This window comes from Alosa pseudoharengus, unplaced genomic scaffold (assembly GCF_046254945.1).
Source record: "Alosa pseudoharengus isolate Yale_2024_CS ecotype anadromous, Long Island Sound unplaced genomic scaffold, YU_APseudo_1.1 YU_APseudo_1.1_scf_6, whole genome shotgun sequence".
NCBI lineage: Eukaryota > Metazoa > Chordata > Actinopteri > Clupeiformes > Clupeidae > Alosa > Alosa pseudoharengus.
The window spans coordinates 21,927,750-21,943,046 of record NW_027468848.1 but is presented as its reverse complement, the minus strand read 5'-3'; the positions used below and the strand labels follow the sequence as shown (position 1 = coordinate 21,943,046).

General features: G+C 45.6%; 1 protein-coding gene across 1 annotated transcript; it reads left to right on the top strand.

Moving 5' to 3' along the window:
* The first annotated feature begins 411 nt into the window (after nt 1-411).
* egflam (EGF-like, fibronectin type III and laminin G domains) lies at nt 412-15,297 on the top strand. The gene is made up of 18 exons (XM_076270129.1): nt 412-555; nt 2,468-2,583; nt 2,727-3,207; nt 6,916-7,016; nt 7,183-7,283; nt 7,689-7,833; nt 8,201-8,390; nt 9,795-9,920; nt 10,577-10,820; nt 11,117-11,228; nt 11,938-12,054; nt 12,442-12,622; nt 12,975-12,998; nt 13,192-13,270; nt 13,902-14,039; nt 14,388-14,471; nt 14,650-14,753; nt 15,051-15,297. Exons 1-18 carry the CDS (start codon nt 444-446, stop codon nt 15,200-15,202), a joined length of 2,607 nt encoding a protein of 868 aa, XP_076126244.1. The 5' UTR covers nt 412-443; the 3' UTR covers nt 15,203-15,297.

The window sequence follows — 15,297 nt, the reverse complement described above, 5'->3', positions numbered from 1 at the left end:
ATTAAGAACTTGAGGATGTTTTTTAGAGCGTGATCTTCAGGCGACTTGTTGGCTATTTTTAGAAGTGTTGGAGAGCCCTGGCCTACACAGCACTAGCAGCACAGTGTGTCATATTGCTCTATCCATAAAGTGTAGTGAGTCACCTTTGTCGAGGTGCACTTCCAGGTGAAAATATAGATATGATCTCTGCAGGTTAACACACAATAGATTTGGTTGCAGATCCTTTTTTGTAACTGATATCCATCAGTGTCTAAATGGGAGACCTTTCTGAATTATAAAAACACATTTAATTAATTTGAGGATATTATAACGCAGGTGACAAATGGGCCTTTATTATTCAACATTATAAAACCTATAATTAAACCCAGTTCTCTTGCCTCCGCCTCAGGCCAGAAATGGACACAGAGTGGACTTACATCCGGGAGCCGGTGGAGTCCAACTCCATGGTGCTGAAAGGCCTTTTCCCCGACACGGAGTACCAGTTTGTGGTGCGAGCCGTCAACATCCATGGATTGAGCCCTCCCAGCACCATCAATAATGCGGTGCGGACCCTTGGTGAGTGCTCTGCTGTTATTGCTGTGTGTGTGTGTGTGTGTGTGTGTGTGTGTGTGTGTGTGTGTGTGTGTGTGTGTGTGTGTGTGTGTCGGTGTACGGTACGACCTACGTGTACAGTGTATGTGTGTGTGTATGTGTGTGTGCATGGACTTTTGTCATGCGTGCAATGGCATAGGGGGCATGAACTGAGTAAGGCCTGCAGTAATGACAGTAATCTATTTAAAAGCCAGCGGATGAGGTCCATTATTTTGAATATGTATTGACAAAGACGCGGATAGATAACATTCAATACTGTTTTCACTCCCATTGTAATGTCTTAATGGATGTGCAGCAGAGTTAGCACTAATGCTGGTGGGGCTAAGCCCCAGCTTCCCTGGTGGTGCGTGTTGAGGTGTAGTGCTGATGGAGATTGTGGGTGGTGGTCTGGCCGGGGTGGGGTGCACGGGGTGGGGGTTTGTGTGTGGGCGTCTTGTTTGGCCCAGAGTGTGGGTTAGCTGCACTCAGACGTTGCATGCCTTGAGGACGTGAGTGGGTTAAAGTGGGCTAATTGAATTAAGCATCTTAAAGCTTGGCTGTTTGGAGGGACTATAACCCCCTCCCACCTCCACCCACGATCCACTCAGGCATCCCATGCCACCCCCTTCACACACAAACACACAGATACAGTACACAGATACAGCACACAGGCACACACACACACACACACACACACACACACACACACACACACAAATACTTACACACACACATGCACACACACGCACGCACACACACACACACACATACATACACACGCATGCTGAAATCCACTGTCCACACTGCATGTGTGTATAAGTATATACTTATATACTTATACTTATACACACATGCACACACACACACATACACACACACATACACACACAGACACACAGACACACACACACACACACACAAATGCTTACACACACACATACACACGCATGCTGAAATCGGGTTACTAACGCTGGCCTCATCAGACGGGATTAAGAGCAAAAAGGCCCCCCGTGGTGCAGGGCAGCCCCATCCAAATAAAGCGATCCCACACAGGACCCCACCTATCCACCTAACGCTCCAGGGATCAGCAACACTACAGCGCTTGCTTCTGCTCTCCTACCTGCTGCATAATGTGCTTATGTCCATGGGAGATATATCAGTGGAAAAAGACTAACACTGTCACTACCTGGATAGCGTTCAAGGCCCCGTAGCAACAGGTTACCAGGTGTCAGTAATATGCAGTGGTACATCACCAGCTGTAGGAGCTGCCATCCAGCCAGCTGTGGGTGGGTGGGGGGTGTCTAACTTGCCTTGACTGACTGACACACTTAGGGGTGTGTGTTTGATTGTCTGTGTTTCCCTAAAGCCCCCCTCCACACTTGGGCCGAGGCCCTTTGGGGTGAGAGCTTCCAGTATGTGGTGAGGCCTAGCGACTCCAGACGGAGAGGTATATGCTGGACAGTGTCAGAGGTCATGGTGCTCCACGTTCATAACATCTCCAATTCCATTTATGTGTCGTTGATCATGGTGCTCCACCGTCATAACAACAGCTGTGATTTAATGAAGTCACAAGACATGCCATCATGCTGCGTATCATGCTGAGAGACTGTGTTTGAATTTGTCAATTGAGTTGTGGTTCCATGTTGTTTTTGGAGAAACCTTTATATTAATTTCTCCTCCTCAACATCTCTCCTTTGTGTTGTGTTGTGTAATCGTGCTACTGTATGTGATCATGCATCAGGGAGCTTGTAGGATGCCATTTTTCCCCATGTGTTTGGAAGTATATCGCCACAAATATAGGGACTTTCACCCACTCATCTCATTATGTTGCTATTTAAGGATGCACTTGTATTAATATGCCCTAATCCCACATGTTTGCATCTACAAACACACACAGGCTCAGCAGATGTTGGCAGTGGAGACTATGGCCAGCGCTACATCACCGACTCAAAGATAAAGGATGACGATGGCTTTGATGTGGATGACTCCGACTATGACGTCTTCATTGAGGAGGTAAGTTCATCACCATGGTTTTCCTGAGAGGCTGTTAACAAACCAACAGGTACATAACTAAGTACTGACAAATGGACTGAGCACACTGTTCACTGTGCCCGCCCATCCATTGCATACTCAATCCCATGGTCTTACTTCCACAGCTGAAAAAGTTTCCAGCCGTCACTGGCGATAACAGGAGATCCCAGCTGAGATCAAGAACTGGAGTTCCAGGGAATGGGAACGTCATTTTCCGGATGAGTCCAAAGTCCTCCAACAGCACCCCTCCCGTGCCTGTGTGGAGCACCTCCATCTCCCCCTCCCCCTCCGTCACCGCCAGCCCCACCTTCTCCACCCCTCTCGCCTCCTTCACTGGTGGCTTTGCGCCCACCCAGGCCATGCCCACCACCACCACCACCGCCTATATCCCCACCCCATCCGCCACCGATGCAGACACGCCCGTCCTGCCTGACCCCACGCCCTCTCGACCCCTGACCCCATGGAAGGGCGACGTGCCGCGAGTGTATGACCTGGCGTGCGAGGACACGGTGTGCCCGTCCGACAGCTTCTGCCTGAGTGACTATGACAGCGGGGGCTCACGCTGCCACTGCAGCCTGGGTCGCCGTGGAGACACCTGCTCTGAGGGTAAGTCCAGAGGCACAGCTGGCCGCGTGTCTCTCCTGCTAGGGCCACACATGATGGGCTAATGGCAGAGCTCATTTACACCAGTGGGGAAAAAACAGACCAACCCTCTCTAGAAGCACACACTCCTCTAAGGCCTACCTGTAGCTCTTTCCTATCTCAATGCTGGAAAAGTACTATGAAAGCTTAGGGTTCCATGTAGATATTTCTTATTTAATCAATCATTTGGTCGATAATTCCTAAGAACCATTACAGTTTAGGTAGTGGCACTGAATTTGATCATTATATGGGTAAAAAGTGATTTTTGCCATACAATGATTCACATCATTACAACTGTTAAGACACAGGCCCCAACTGTATCTTGCACCCGGCGCAAGGTGGCACAAAACACAACACAAAGCTTATTATCTTACACCCAGTCAGTGGTGGATTTTTTTTTTCACTTTTATTAAACCTTGCGCCCCGGTGTGTGATAATTAGCAACATAAGGTGTGGTCTGGCGCATGTTCCAAAAATCACTATCTTAACACCATCTAAAAGTCATTACGAAGTCATGCGAAAGGCGCATATAAAGCACAGCTGAAGATGCACTGTCACGAGATAAGCAGTAACTCCTCTACAGGATAAATATCCTGAGGATTTTTATTCAGTCATTCAAACATTATTGGAATAAGTGTTGTGTATAATTCAGTGTAAGTGTTTTTTTCAGGCTATGTTTTCGATGGTAATCTTGTCAGTCAATAGTAATTAACTGTGTAGAACTGTGTTGTCGTTGACTATGAGACCACGGTGCAGATGTGTGTACGCTATACTCTGCTAGTATAGTCACAAACAGGTTTTAGTAAAGCATGGTTTAGTGGAATACCTGTTCCATACGGTCTCACGTGCAGTAGATTCCTTCAAAATACCTGTTTGAAGTAAAAGGAATGTCATTCTCATTGGTTTAAAGGATGTTATGCCCAAACCACACCCATGACTGATTAAGAAAGATAAGAACAATATTTTTGTGCCAAGCGCCTGACGTTTGATCACATACTGGTAATTGCGCCATTAAATTAACAAATGTGAACTGGCTATACTTTTAACATGGTTCCTACGCAGTATGGAAAACCTGGAAAAGTATGGAATTTGATTTTAGTAATTTCCAGGTCTGGATAAGTATGGAAAAAAGAAACAAGGGTATGGAGAAATATTTGTGTTTCCAGACTATTGCATCTACAGTACTAATCACTTCATTCAGGTCATAATGAACCATTCCTACTGTTGTGTAGCTTAAGTTGTCAGTCCACATCAAGATACAATTGAATGGGGGTCCTCAGAAAAAAATCTCTTCCACAAGGGGACCCTGGTACCAAAACCAAATCGAGAACCCCTGTTCTATGGACATGTTCTACACCATTGTGCACTGGTTTGTTTGCGTAGCTCTGCTATTTTCGGCTAAAACACTAGTAGACTTTTTTGATTTTGTAAAAGTTACCAAGACATGGATACGGCATTATCTGATAAACTGTTATTGCAAACAAATAATACTGTTTACGGTGATTTCTGAGGCCTCTGCCAGCAGTGCACTAGTCTCCAACATATGTAGGCTATGCTGTATCAAATGTGAGTGCACCTTCCAACTCAGCACTTCCTCAACGAAAAGTATCCAACAATGGGCAAGTGTTTTCTGAGTGCTAACAAGTTAATAATAAACATTATTATACAGCTATTCACAATGCTAGTAGAACACTCCATTGACAATGTCTAGAATATGGTCAGAAAAATCTACCGAGAAGTTTGACCATTTGAGTATGGAAAAAGTATGGAATTTTGAAATGGAAAATGTGTAGGAACCCTGTTTTAATGTCTATAAAATGTACGCCTCTGACCATCCGTTTCTGAACGCCAAAATAGAGCCCACAGTGTTCCATTATTACAAAAAAGACATAGAATGAATGTTAATAACGTCATAAAGTTACATAGAGTGTTGAAGTGCTCTCTTGGGTGAAGTGGTAATATAACAGTTTTTCTGAGTTTTGCAGAGTGAATTTTATTTCACATTATGTTGCAATCTCACTTGGTTTTCTTACAGTATGAAATCCCATTAGTGCAGTTCATTAGTGCAGATTCCTGCTGGAAACCCAACTTGTGGAGGAGAAGTGAATTCTTATTCGGTCCTCGTGCACGCTGCGTTTGAGCGGCTCATGCCAAGTGGCAGGATTGCTGTGCACTTAAATTGGAGGTGCCTATAGAGCTGGTCTCCTCAGAGGGACTGACTCAGCTCGCAATCAGAGAGTTTGCTTCGCTTCTTCTCTGTCGCCTGAAAAATTCCTCTGAGACAGCATGTCTGTGTTAGCTGTCGTAGATGCCCCAAAGATCATATGTGTCTCTTCTCTCTCTCTCTCTCTCTCTCTCTCTCTCTCTCTCTCTCTTTCTCTCTCCCTCCCTCCATTTATCTGTCTATGTTTCGCATTTCTCTAACCTCTACTTAATTCTCTGTGGGCAGGATTTAGTTTTGGATGAGCAAGTCATCATTTCCTCTACCTCCCTCACTGCTGATGCTGTCCTCTCTGTTCTGTCAGATACCATTTGCTGATGTTTTCCATTTCTCTCTTTGTAGCCTTTTCATGAACCCCTGTGTATGCATGTGGTGCTTTTGCTTGAGGTTGGAGCCTTTTTAGAGGGAACAAAAATATATTTTTTATTACCATGTCCTATCTCACAACAGATTTCCTCAGAACAGGGTTTGTGTATATCAGATTTGTCGCTTAAAACATACTCTTGAGGCATTTTCAGTGATGTTTTGGCAGGATTTGCAATTGGAAATAGCAACATGGCATCACAATAACAGTAGATGGCAGGATTTGTGTCTGCTGATGAATTGGAATCCAAATGTAGGATTTGTTGTGGGTCATGTACGTCCAGTATGTATGCTTGACACGCTTTGTACACACCGATTATGATTGTGAAGGGCACCACCAGAAATGTTTGAGCCACCTCCCAGTAGTCTCTTTAAAACAACACATTGTAGTTCTTTTACCTTAAAGTTACAGCTTCAAACTCATTTTGATGCTAGATGGAGTCTCCGACATTACGGATGTGAGTCCAGAATGCCTGGTATGGCACTATGTAATGTTGCTGTCATGGTTAGGAACATGACTCTTTTTTAATCCTAGACAAATTGGGTGGCCCTGTAGTGCTAGATGCTACTAAATCACAGTATTGTGTTACTTTAAGGAAAGAGGAGTGGCTCACGCATGCGAGCACGGGTTAATGTGAGACTGCGCATCGTTTCAGTTAGCAGACATGGTGGATCCCCTGGGCTCTCACAGTGGTCTATGAATATGTGCTAAATGGCTAGCTGCTGTCTGCTGAATGACAGAAGACTGGACGTGATGGCCTCTGCCATGCCCATGAGAGCCTGTGTTTAGGGATAAATTCACACTGACCTTCCCCTCGAGTGCTGTCTTGTGGAGAAGTGATATTAATGGATTGGAGTGAATGAGTGGACCAACTCACTGGACCAGCAGTGATGGTTGACGGCATACATTTTTTTTTGCGTGGAGAAATATATGCATGAGGTTCCTGTCCGCTACAGCTAGATAAATGGATTTAAATTCCCCTAGAGCCTGACCAAGGATGTACTTGCAGTGACAAATGCAACTAATTAAAGTCTGTCCTGTGTCTGTGTAAAATATGCGAGTCTGTGTCCTGCTTTGTGTGGTGCAGGTGTGATGGTGCAGTTCCCTAAATTTCATGGCTACTCGCACGTGACCTTTGAGCCACTGAAGAACTCTTACCAGACATTTCAGATGACGGTACAGTTTAAGGTAACTCAACTGTTTCCATACATAGTAATAGACCCAGCATCTTAATCTCAGTCAATGCTTTGTTGAATACGTGTATATACAGTAGGTAATTGTCATTGTCAATGTTCATATGCATTTGTGTGTGTGTGTGTGTGTGTGTGTGTGTGTGTGTTGGTGTAACTGCCAGGCGGAGGCTGAAGATGGACTACTGCTGTACTGTGGGGAGAATGAGCATGGCCGAGGAGACTTCACCTCCCTGGCCTTGGTCCGGGGCAAACTTCACTACAGGTAAGTCAATGGGCAAACTTCACTACAGGTAAGGCAATAGAACCCATCCTCAGCTTCATTCCAGGTCAGGAATATTTGAGCTAGGCTGGCCTTAAACTAAATTGTCCAGTTCACTCTGATGCCACTCAGAAAATGAAGGCACAGCATAGGGCAGTGGTGAGTCATTTGTGCTATTATTCAGTTCCTGGACTTCATGTTGACCACCGCTGTGCATGTCCTCTTACTCTAAGTGCTCTAGCTGCGCTCAATCAAATACTCATGGATTATTTACAGTAAGATAATATTTAATTATATAACCATGTACGGTATGTAATTGCAATCCCTTGAGTGGCTGATGTGTATTTAATTATCTAGAAAATGTATGTAATGGTTTGAATGTCTGATGCTTGTCTGGTGCCGAGTCAGGTTTAACTGTGGCACGGGCGCGGCCCAGATCATGAGTGAGAGCAGGGTGGTGCTGGGACAGTGGCACACCGTCACCATCTTCAGGGACGGCCTGACCGGCTGGCTCCGCATGGACAACGACACCCCAGTCTCGGGACGATCACCGGTAAGGTCATGCTTAACATCTGTATGGCCATGTAGACACCTCTGTTTAGATGACACTTAATGACACTTAATGACCTTGCAAATCTTGACATAAGAAGCTGTGGCCCCTAGAAATGCCTGAGGGCAAATCCAGGCAATCATTTATTTATTTTCTCATTCATATCGCTGATATACTGCAATATCTTGCATTGCAATATGAATATATTTTGGTGTGGAAATTTGTCTGCATTCCAATGATATTAACACCATTTTTTTACTTGTATCACAGACTCACAGCAATATATGAGGATAGGACATAGAATAGACATGTATGTGGAACTGCAACTTTCATCACTAAATCCTCTGTGTTCAATCAATTTCACCACCAGGGCCAGTACACCAAGATCACCTTCCGCTCTCCGCTGTACCTGGGCGGGGCGCCCAGCGTCTACTGGCTGGTGAGAGCGGCAGGCACCAACCGCGGCTTCCAGGGCTGCATCCAGTCCCTCAACGTCAACGGCAGGCTGCTGGACCTGCGGCCCTGGCCTCTGGGCAGTGCCCTGAGCGGAGCGGACGTGGGTGAGTCAGTGCCAGCCGCAGATGCCCGGTCGGGGCGGCCGCCACAGACGCCACGCGTGCTTAGCATGCGCTGCACAGCAGCTCTGCTGCCTCCTCTCTTGTCCTCAGAGGCCCTCCGGAACATTCCCCCCCGTTGTGCTCGAGAGAGAGAAATTGCCCTTACCATGTGGTAAACAGTGATTATCGGAGCCCCTGCAAGTGACAAAAAAGGTCTGGAGGAAATCTGGAGGAAAAAAAGATTATGAAGGGTTTTGAATCAAGTACTTTCACCCCCTATCTGCCCCAGGCAAACCAATCAATGGAAATGAATGATCAGCCCTTCAGACAAGTGTGTAGGTGTTTTTGAACTGCTGGGTGGTATAAGCTGATGTTTAAATTTTGACCATCCTAGTGTGTGTGTCTGTGTGTGTGTGTGTGTGTGTGTGTGTGTGTGCACGGCTTTTCAAGACGACTGCAGTCTGAACGATTCTCGATTCTCGTGGTCCGTTCAGCATGCCAATATTGTGAAGTCCCTACCTGCCACTTGCTGTAGGGAAGCATAGTAAGAGAACAGATCTGCACTTTAGGATTAATACAAGCCAGGTGCCAATTGCCAGGTGATGTTCGCTGTAATATTTTCTTTCATTGGGCTCACAACACATGTACGTAGCACCTACAACTAGTGCAGCATCATTAGGAAAGAGTTTGAGTCTGTAAATTCAAAAGATATGTGACCCAGTACATCTGTACAAAGAGTACTGACCATGTCCATTTGTACAAGGAGCATATGGAAGGTTTTCAATGCGGCTACTCATCTTTCCTACAGTATGTCCTCTTTCGTCTTTAAACACACTCGACTTTGAATTCAGCCAACAATCTCGCATCAGGCACACAGAAGAAGGCCATTGAGTGAGACCCATGACCCTGGCCTACCAATACCACATAAACAGAGAGGAATGCTCTCAAGCCCAACTTTACGAATAATCCCATGTTTTAAGAGTGTATTCTATATTGTTGGCTGGCTCTCTTTTGAAATACATTATGAATGCACTTGTTATTTTCAGTCAGAGGTTATTTTCAGGGTTATGTTCGGATTTATCAGACAATAGATGGCTTTAGAAGTTTGGCATTAGGCAGTCTCAAAGCTTGAAGCTCTGAGGTTTGCAGTTGTTTTTGGTTTATGGTTTGAAGAGGGCACATGCTTAGCCACTAGTACCATTCACTTATTTCTGTTTAACAGTAGCTCTCAACAAATGTTGCTATGGATTTGACAGTTGTTGACCTCCATGTTGACCTCCATTCAAAGGATGTATACTTATATATAATGTGTATTTGTATAATGTGAATAACGAAGCCCATATGAATGAGCTAACCAGCAGATCTGTTTTGTTTTCTTGTGCCATTGTTTGGTGTTCTACGTGCCAGGCGAGTGTAGTGATGGCGTGTGCGACAAGGTCACCTGTGCCAACGGCGGGCTGTGCTTCGCCAACCGCGCAGACGACTTCATCTGCCTGTGCCCGCTCGGCTTCCGAGGCCAGCTCTGCGAGGAAAGTGAGTCATGCCAAGCACACACACAGACACACAGACACACACACACACACACACACACACACACACACACACAGACACACAGACACACACACACACACACACACAGACACACACACACACACACACACACACACACACATATACACACACACACACACACACACACAGACACACACACATATACACACACACACACACACACACACACACACACACACACATATACACACACACACACACACACACACACAGACACACACACACACACACACACACACACACACAGACACACACACACACACACACGTACACACACACACACACACACACACACAGACACACACACACACACACACAGACACACACACACACACATACACACACAGACACACAGACACACACACACACACATACACACACACACACACACACACACACACACACACACACACACACAGACACACACACACACATACACACACACACACACACACACACACACACACACATACACACACACACACACACAAACACACTCACACAAACACACACGTAGACACTCTCTCTCTGTCTCTCACACACACATACTACACTACCACACTACTACACTATTATACTGGCCATGAGTCTCCATCACTCTTCTTCTCCTCCTCCAGGTTTCCTGCTGGCTCTGCCCCTCTTCAACGAGACCATGCGCTCGTACGCTAGCGCCCCCTGGCCCCAGTCCTCCCATAGCTACCTCTCCTTCATGGAGTTTGAGATTGTCTTCCAGCCGGCCCGGCCCGACGGCACTCTGCTCTACAGCGACGACTTCGGCAGCCGCGACTTTCTGTCCATCAATCTGGTGGACGGCTTCGTGGAGTTCCGCTTCGACTGTGGCTCTGGGGCAACTGTCATTAGGTGCGGTACTGGTGTTAAAAATCCCTCAATGTCCATGCATGTCCATTTCTAGAAGTAACTGCAGTATGTGACCCCACCATTTGATCAAATGAATATTTAATGCATTGATGACTACTTTGTTTGTTCATTCTTGTTGGGGGAATTAAAAAAAAAAAAATGACCCAATTATATGAACTGAAATATATACAGTAGCAGCATAATCCATTCCCCATGCATTACCCAATCTATTCACCACAGCTATTTGGAACAGATTGATGGAGCTATCTGGTACTGTTTCTCTGTCATCTCCCACTTAGAAGTGTGGAGGCAATCGACATGGACTCCTGGCACGAGGTGCGTGTGTCGCGCACGGCAAAGAGTGGCATTCTGCAAGTGGACAACCAAAGCCCCAGCGAGGGCAAAGCAGAGGTACCCACCGCACTCATTTCACCTGGTCTATCTTCCACCACTGGTGCACCACGAGGAAAAATGAGGTGTGCCGTGGAATTTTGAGGAACCCAATGCGCTCTCTATACAGGTCCACGAAATAGGCTATAAGGCTATTTTTTTATACATAAATGACACAGCTTCTTCATTAAAAACCTAAGACAACATCTTGTGAGCATATGCCTATTGCTGTGGTCTCAGCTCATGAATACTATGTTTAGAAAAAATATGGCCGTTAGAATGAACACCCCTGCCTATTGTAATGTGTGTGACATAACTTTATTACTTTATTATCAGTAACCATAAAGACGGTGTTCCTTGGCGTTTTGGTTTGACCTTTGCTGTGCCTTAGCCCCAAAACCTCTGGTATAGTATAGTATAGTATAGTATAGTAAAGTATAGTATAGTATAGTATAGTATAGTATAGTATAGTATAGTATAGTATAGTATAGTATAGTATAATATAGTGTAGGATAGTATAGCATAGTAACTGAACTCAACATTTCTCTGGGTAGTAAACTATTAATAATTTTCCTGCTCATATTCACACTTAAACAGTACATCACACAGTTGCCTGCTAACACTGTGCACAAACGTAGGGGGTCACTGTGGGGTGAGAGGCTGCTGTTCTCTGTAATGAGTGCCAGTGGCCCTGTGGACTCAGTGCTTTTCTCTCTGTCGCCCCCTGCAGGGAGCCTTCACTCAGATCAAGTGCAGCTCTCCGCTCTACATTGGAGGCGTCCCGGACTACACCACCACCAAGAGCAGCGCGGCTGTCCGACGGCCCTTCAGCGGCACCATTCAGAAGGTACAGCACTGCACCACATCACCTCGCCCCACAGGAGCGTGTTAGGAGAGGTTAGAATGGATGGGAAAACCTGGCTTCTGCCTTTAACTGGCCAGTGGCAAAAAAACTGGAGAGTTGACAATGTTTGGAGATTAAATGGCTCCCTGTTATATTACAGAATATTATGAGTTAGAGCACATGATGTAATGGAAAGCCACGTACGCAAAAAGCAAGACTAAATGTCAGAGTAAAGGTTATTTTTTGCATGAATATAAAATATGTTTCTATTGCTCCTGCTGCTCTTCTCTCTCTCTCTCTCTGCGTCTTTTTGCTTGATCTGTTTCCTAATTGCAATGTCCCTCATGCAGTTTCTCTCCCACTCATGTTTTCCCCTCCATGTGTCATTAGATCGTGCTGAATGACCGCAACATACCACTGACCAAGGACTTTGCGTTTGGTGTGAACATAGAGAACGCGGCCCACCCGTGCATGCACAGCCCCTGTGCCAATGGCGGGACGTGCCGGCCTAAGTGGGACAGCTATGAGTGTGACTGTGCTCTGGGCTACGATGGCAAACACTGTCAGAAGGGTGAGAGGAGCTCCTTTTTAATAACTATGAAAAGAGGTCCGCACAGGACTAAGTGTGCAGACTTCTTTTTTTTAGTAGATTTTGGATGCACCTTGGACCAGGAATGTGCACATTGATGTTTTTAAGGGTTCTTTGCATGCACTAGCCTGTCCTTAATGTTTGTCATTATTTGACTTATTATATTTAAAGAGTATTTACAGAAACTGTTTTGTTAGTTTAGCACTCATTAGCTGGCTTTTTCTTCTTATATCATTTATGTCAGTGTCACATGTTCACTGTTTCACTGTTCGCTCCATTAACACTGCTTTCCTACTAAACTTGTCTGTCTCTGTTTTGTGCTTTCGATGAGCAGAATGTGGGAATTATTGCTTGAACAGTAAGTCTTAACTCTGTCACTGTTTGGCTTTGTGCTTGGCTGTAGTGGCTATCTATTGTTTATCTCCACTGGTTTTTGTCAAACAAAAGAGGTCCTATTGCAACTGTGTTTGTGTTCTGTTGTAAGGCTTTTCAAGGCTGCCACCTAGTGGACATTTCTGGTAATCACAACTCTATCCATTTCCCCCCCCCAGCTGTAACTGAGCCAATTGAAATACCCCAGTTCACAGGCCGCAGCTATCTGACCTACGACAGCCGGGAAATCTTAAAAAGGTAACTCCCCCTCGCATTAGAGCTGAAATCCTCTTTTCACTGCAACCAATTTTCCTGCTTACTCTGTAAAGGACAACAGCACAACTGCTTGCACGATCCCAACCCTGTCCACGCAGAGAGACATCAGTTTTGACTCAGACAACAAGTGGTAGGTCATTATAAAAGCCTTCATCTGACACATCCATGACGTCGCCACCTTAGGACAGTTCCAGTGTATCATCCTAGGCCGGGGCCCTTTGTCAGGCTTTTGTCCACTTAAATACACTCCGAGTGTGAGGCTGTATGGCGGAAGGGACGACAGTTGCAGCTGCTGCACTCGTGGAGTTCTGCCCAGGGTCACATCCTGTTCAAAAGCATCTGTGTCACAGTGGACTGATGCAAAGAGGCGCAAGTCCCCCCTCCCCCCTTTCCCATCACACATGCATCGACCGCCCTGCGGGAGGTGTAGTATCACAAAAAAGGGCCTTCGCTGGAGTCTCTCTCTTTCTCTCTCTCTCTCTCTCTCTCTTTCTCTTTCTCTTTCTCTCTATTTCTCTTTCTCTCTTTTCTCTCCCTCTCTGTGTCTCTGTGGGTGCGTTTGCGAGCATGACTGCTGCTGACATCTGTGTTGTGTGTGTGCTTGGGACCCCAGGGTGTCTGGTGTCAGGACCAATATGTTCATGCGCTTTAAGAGCACGTCCAAAGACGGCCTGCTGCTGTGGCGTGGGGACATGAGGCCCAACAGCGACTACCTGGCCCTGGGCCTGCAGGACGGAGCTCTGGTCTTCAGGTGAGCAGTCGGCCTCTTTCTTATGGTCATTCACAGCACGTAATGCATCATTCTGGAGACAAATGAAAGTAGTTAGACCAGATGCTGCTCCAAAACAAATGTAATGTTTTTGCATCAATTTAGTTTTTGAGCAGCATCTAGTGTGTGTGTGTGTGTGGGGGGGGTGGGGGGGGTGGTTCATCTGTCGAGTACCTAAAATTATTTTTTTGTCCAACACATATTTTCCCTGTGACATTTTTTTGTTACCTTCAAAGATAATTTTTGACTTCACTGGTTGTTTTGGTTGTCACTGTTTTTGTGTTCCTTTTCAATTAGGTTACCATTTCATTTTCGTTGTTTTCTTCACAGTTATAACCTCGGCAGTGGTCCAACATCTGTTGTTCTCAATGGAACCTTCCATGATGGCAGATGGCACAGAGTAAAAGCAGTCAGGTGGGTCTTTATTGATTTATGAAATTGTATGTTTTGTTGATTATGTGGTTTCAAAAAACCTGTGTTTTAAAGTGTTGTCATTCCCTTATTATTTGAGCATTGCTGTACTACTATAATTTAAGCTACAGAAGAAATCATGTGTGCTGTCAGTGACTGACACTGTTTTTGACACTTGTAGGGACGCTCAATTTGGAAAACTGACAGTGGACGACTACGGCGCTAAAACTGGGAGGTCTCCGGGTAAAATGAGGCAGCTCAATATCAACGGTATCTTATATGTCGGTATGTCACGCAGTCATGCAATACATAATCATAGTAATGGGGCAAAAGCCTCAAAGATGAAGGTTGACATGGAGAGTCATGATGTCATTTTTGTATTTAAAAGTGACAAAGCACATGAATTGTGAGGCTTTGTGCATCCTTGTAGTACAGTACAGTACTGTACAATCCAGCTTAATTGTGTCTATTTGATCAGGATGAGGGTCACGATAAATTTGGGTTATTATGGTGGCATGGAACTAAAGATGATTGGAGGCATTGGAGGGAGGATGATGGTGTTCATGCTTGTTGTCGACACAGGGGGGATGAAGGAGATCGCGCTACACACCAACAGACAGTACATGCGTGGGCTGGTGGGCTGCGTGTCACACTTTACCCTCTCCACCGACTACCACATGGCCCTGGTGGAGGACGCCACCGACGGGAAGAACATCAACACCTGCACCAACTGAGAGCGGCTCCGACGTCCATCCCACCCACACACACTCACCACACCTGTGGGAAAGCCAGAGGCGCTGTGCCGACGCTGCCATCCAAAAAAAAACCT

Excerpts from the sequence above, each read along its gene's own strand:
- egflam (XM_076270129.1), top strand. The coding sequence starts at position 444 with ATGGTGCTGAAAGGCCTTTTCCCCGACACGGAGTACCAGTTTGTGGTG. Across the intron at positions 3,208-6,915 it reads TGGAGACACCTGCTCTGAGG|GTGTGATGGTGCAGTTCCCT; the intron begins GTAAGTCCAGAG and ends TGTGTGGTGCAG. Across the intron at positions 9,921-10,576 it reads AGGCCAGCTCTGCGAGGAAA|GTTTCCTGCTGGCTCTGCCC; the intron begins GTGAGTCATGCC and ends CTCCTCCTCCAG.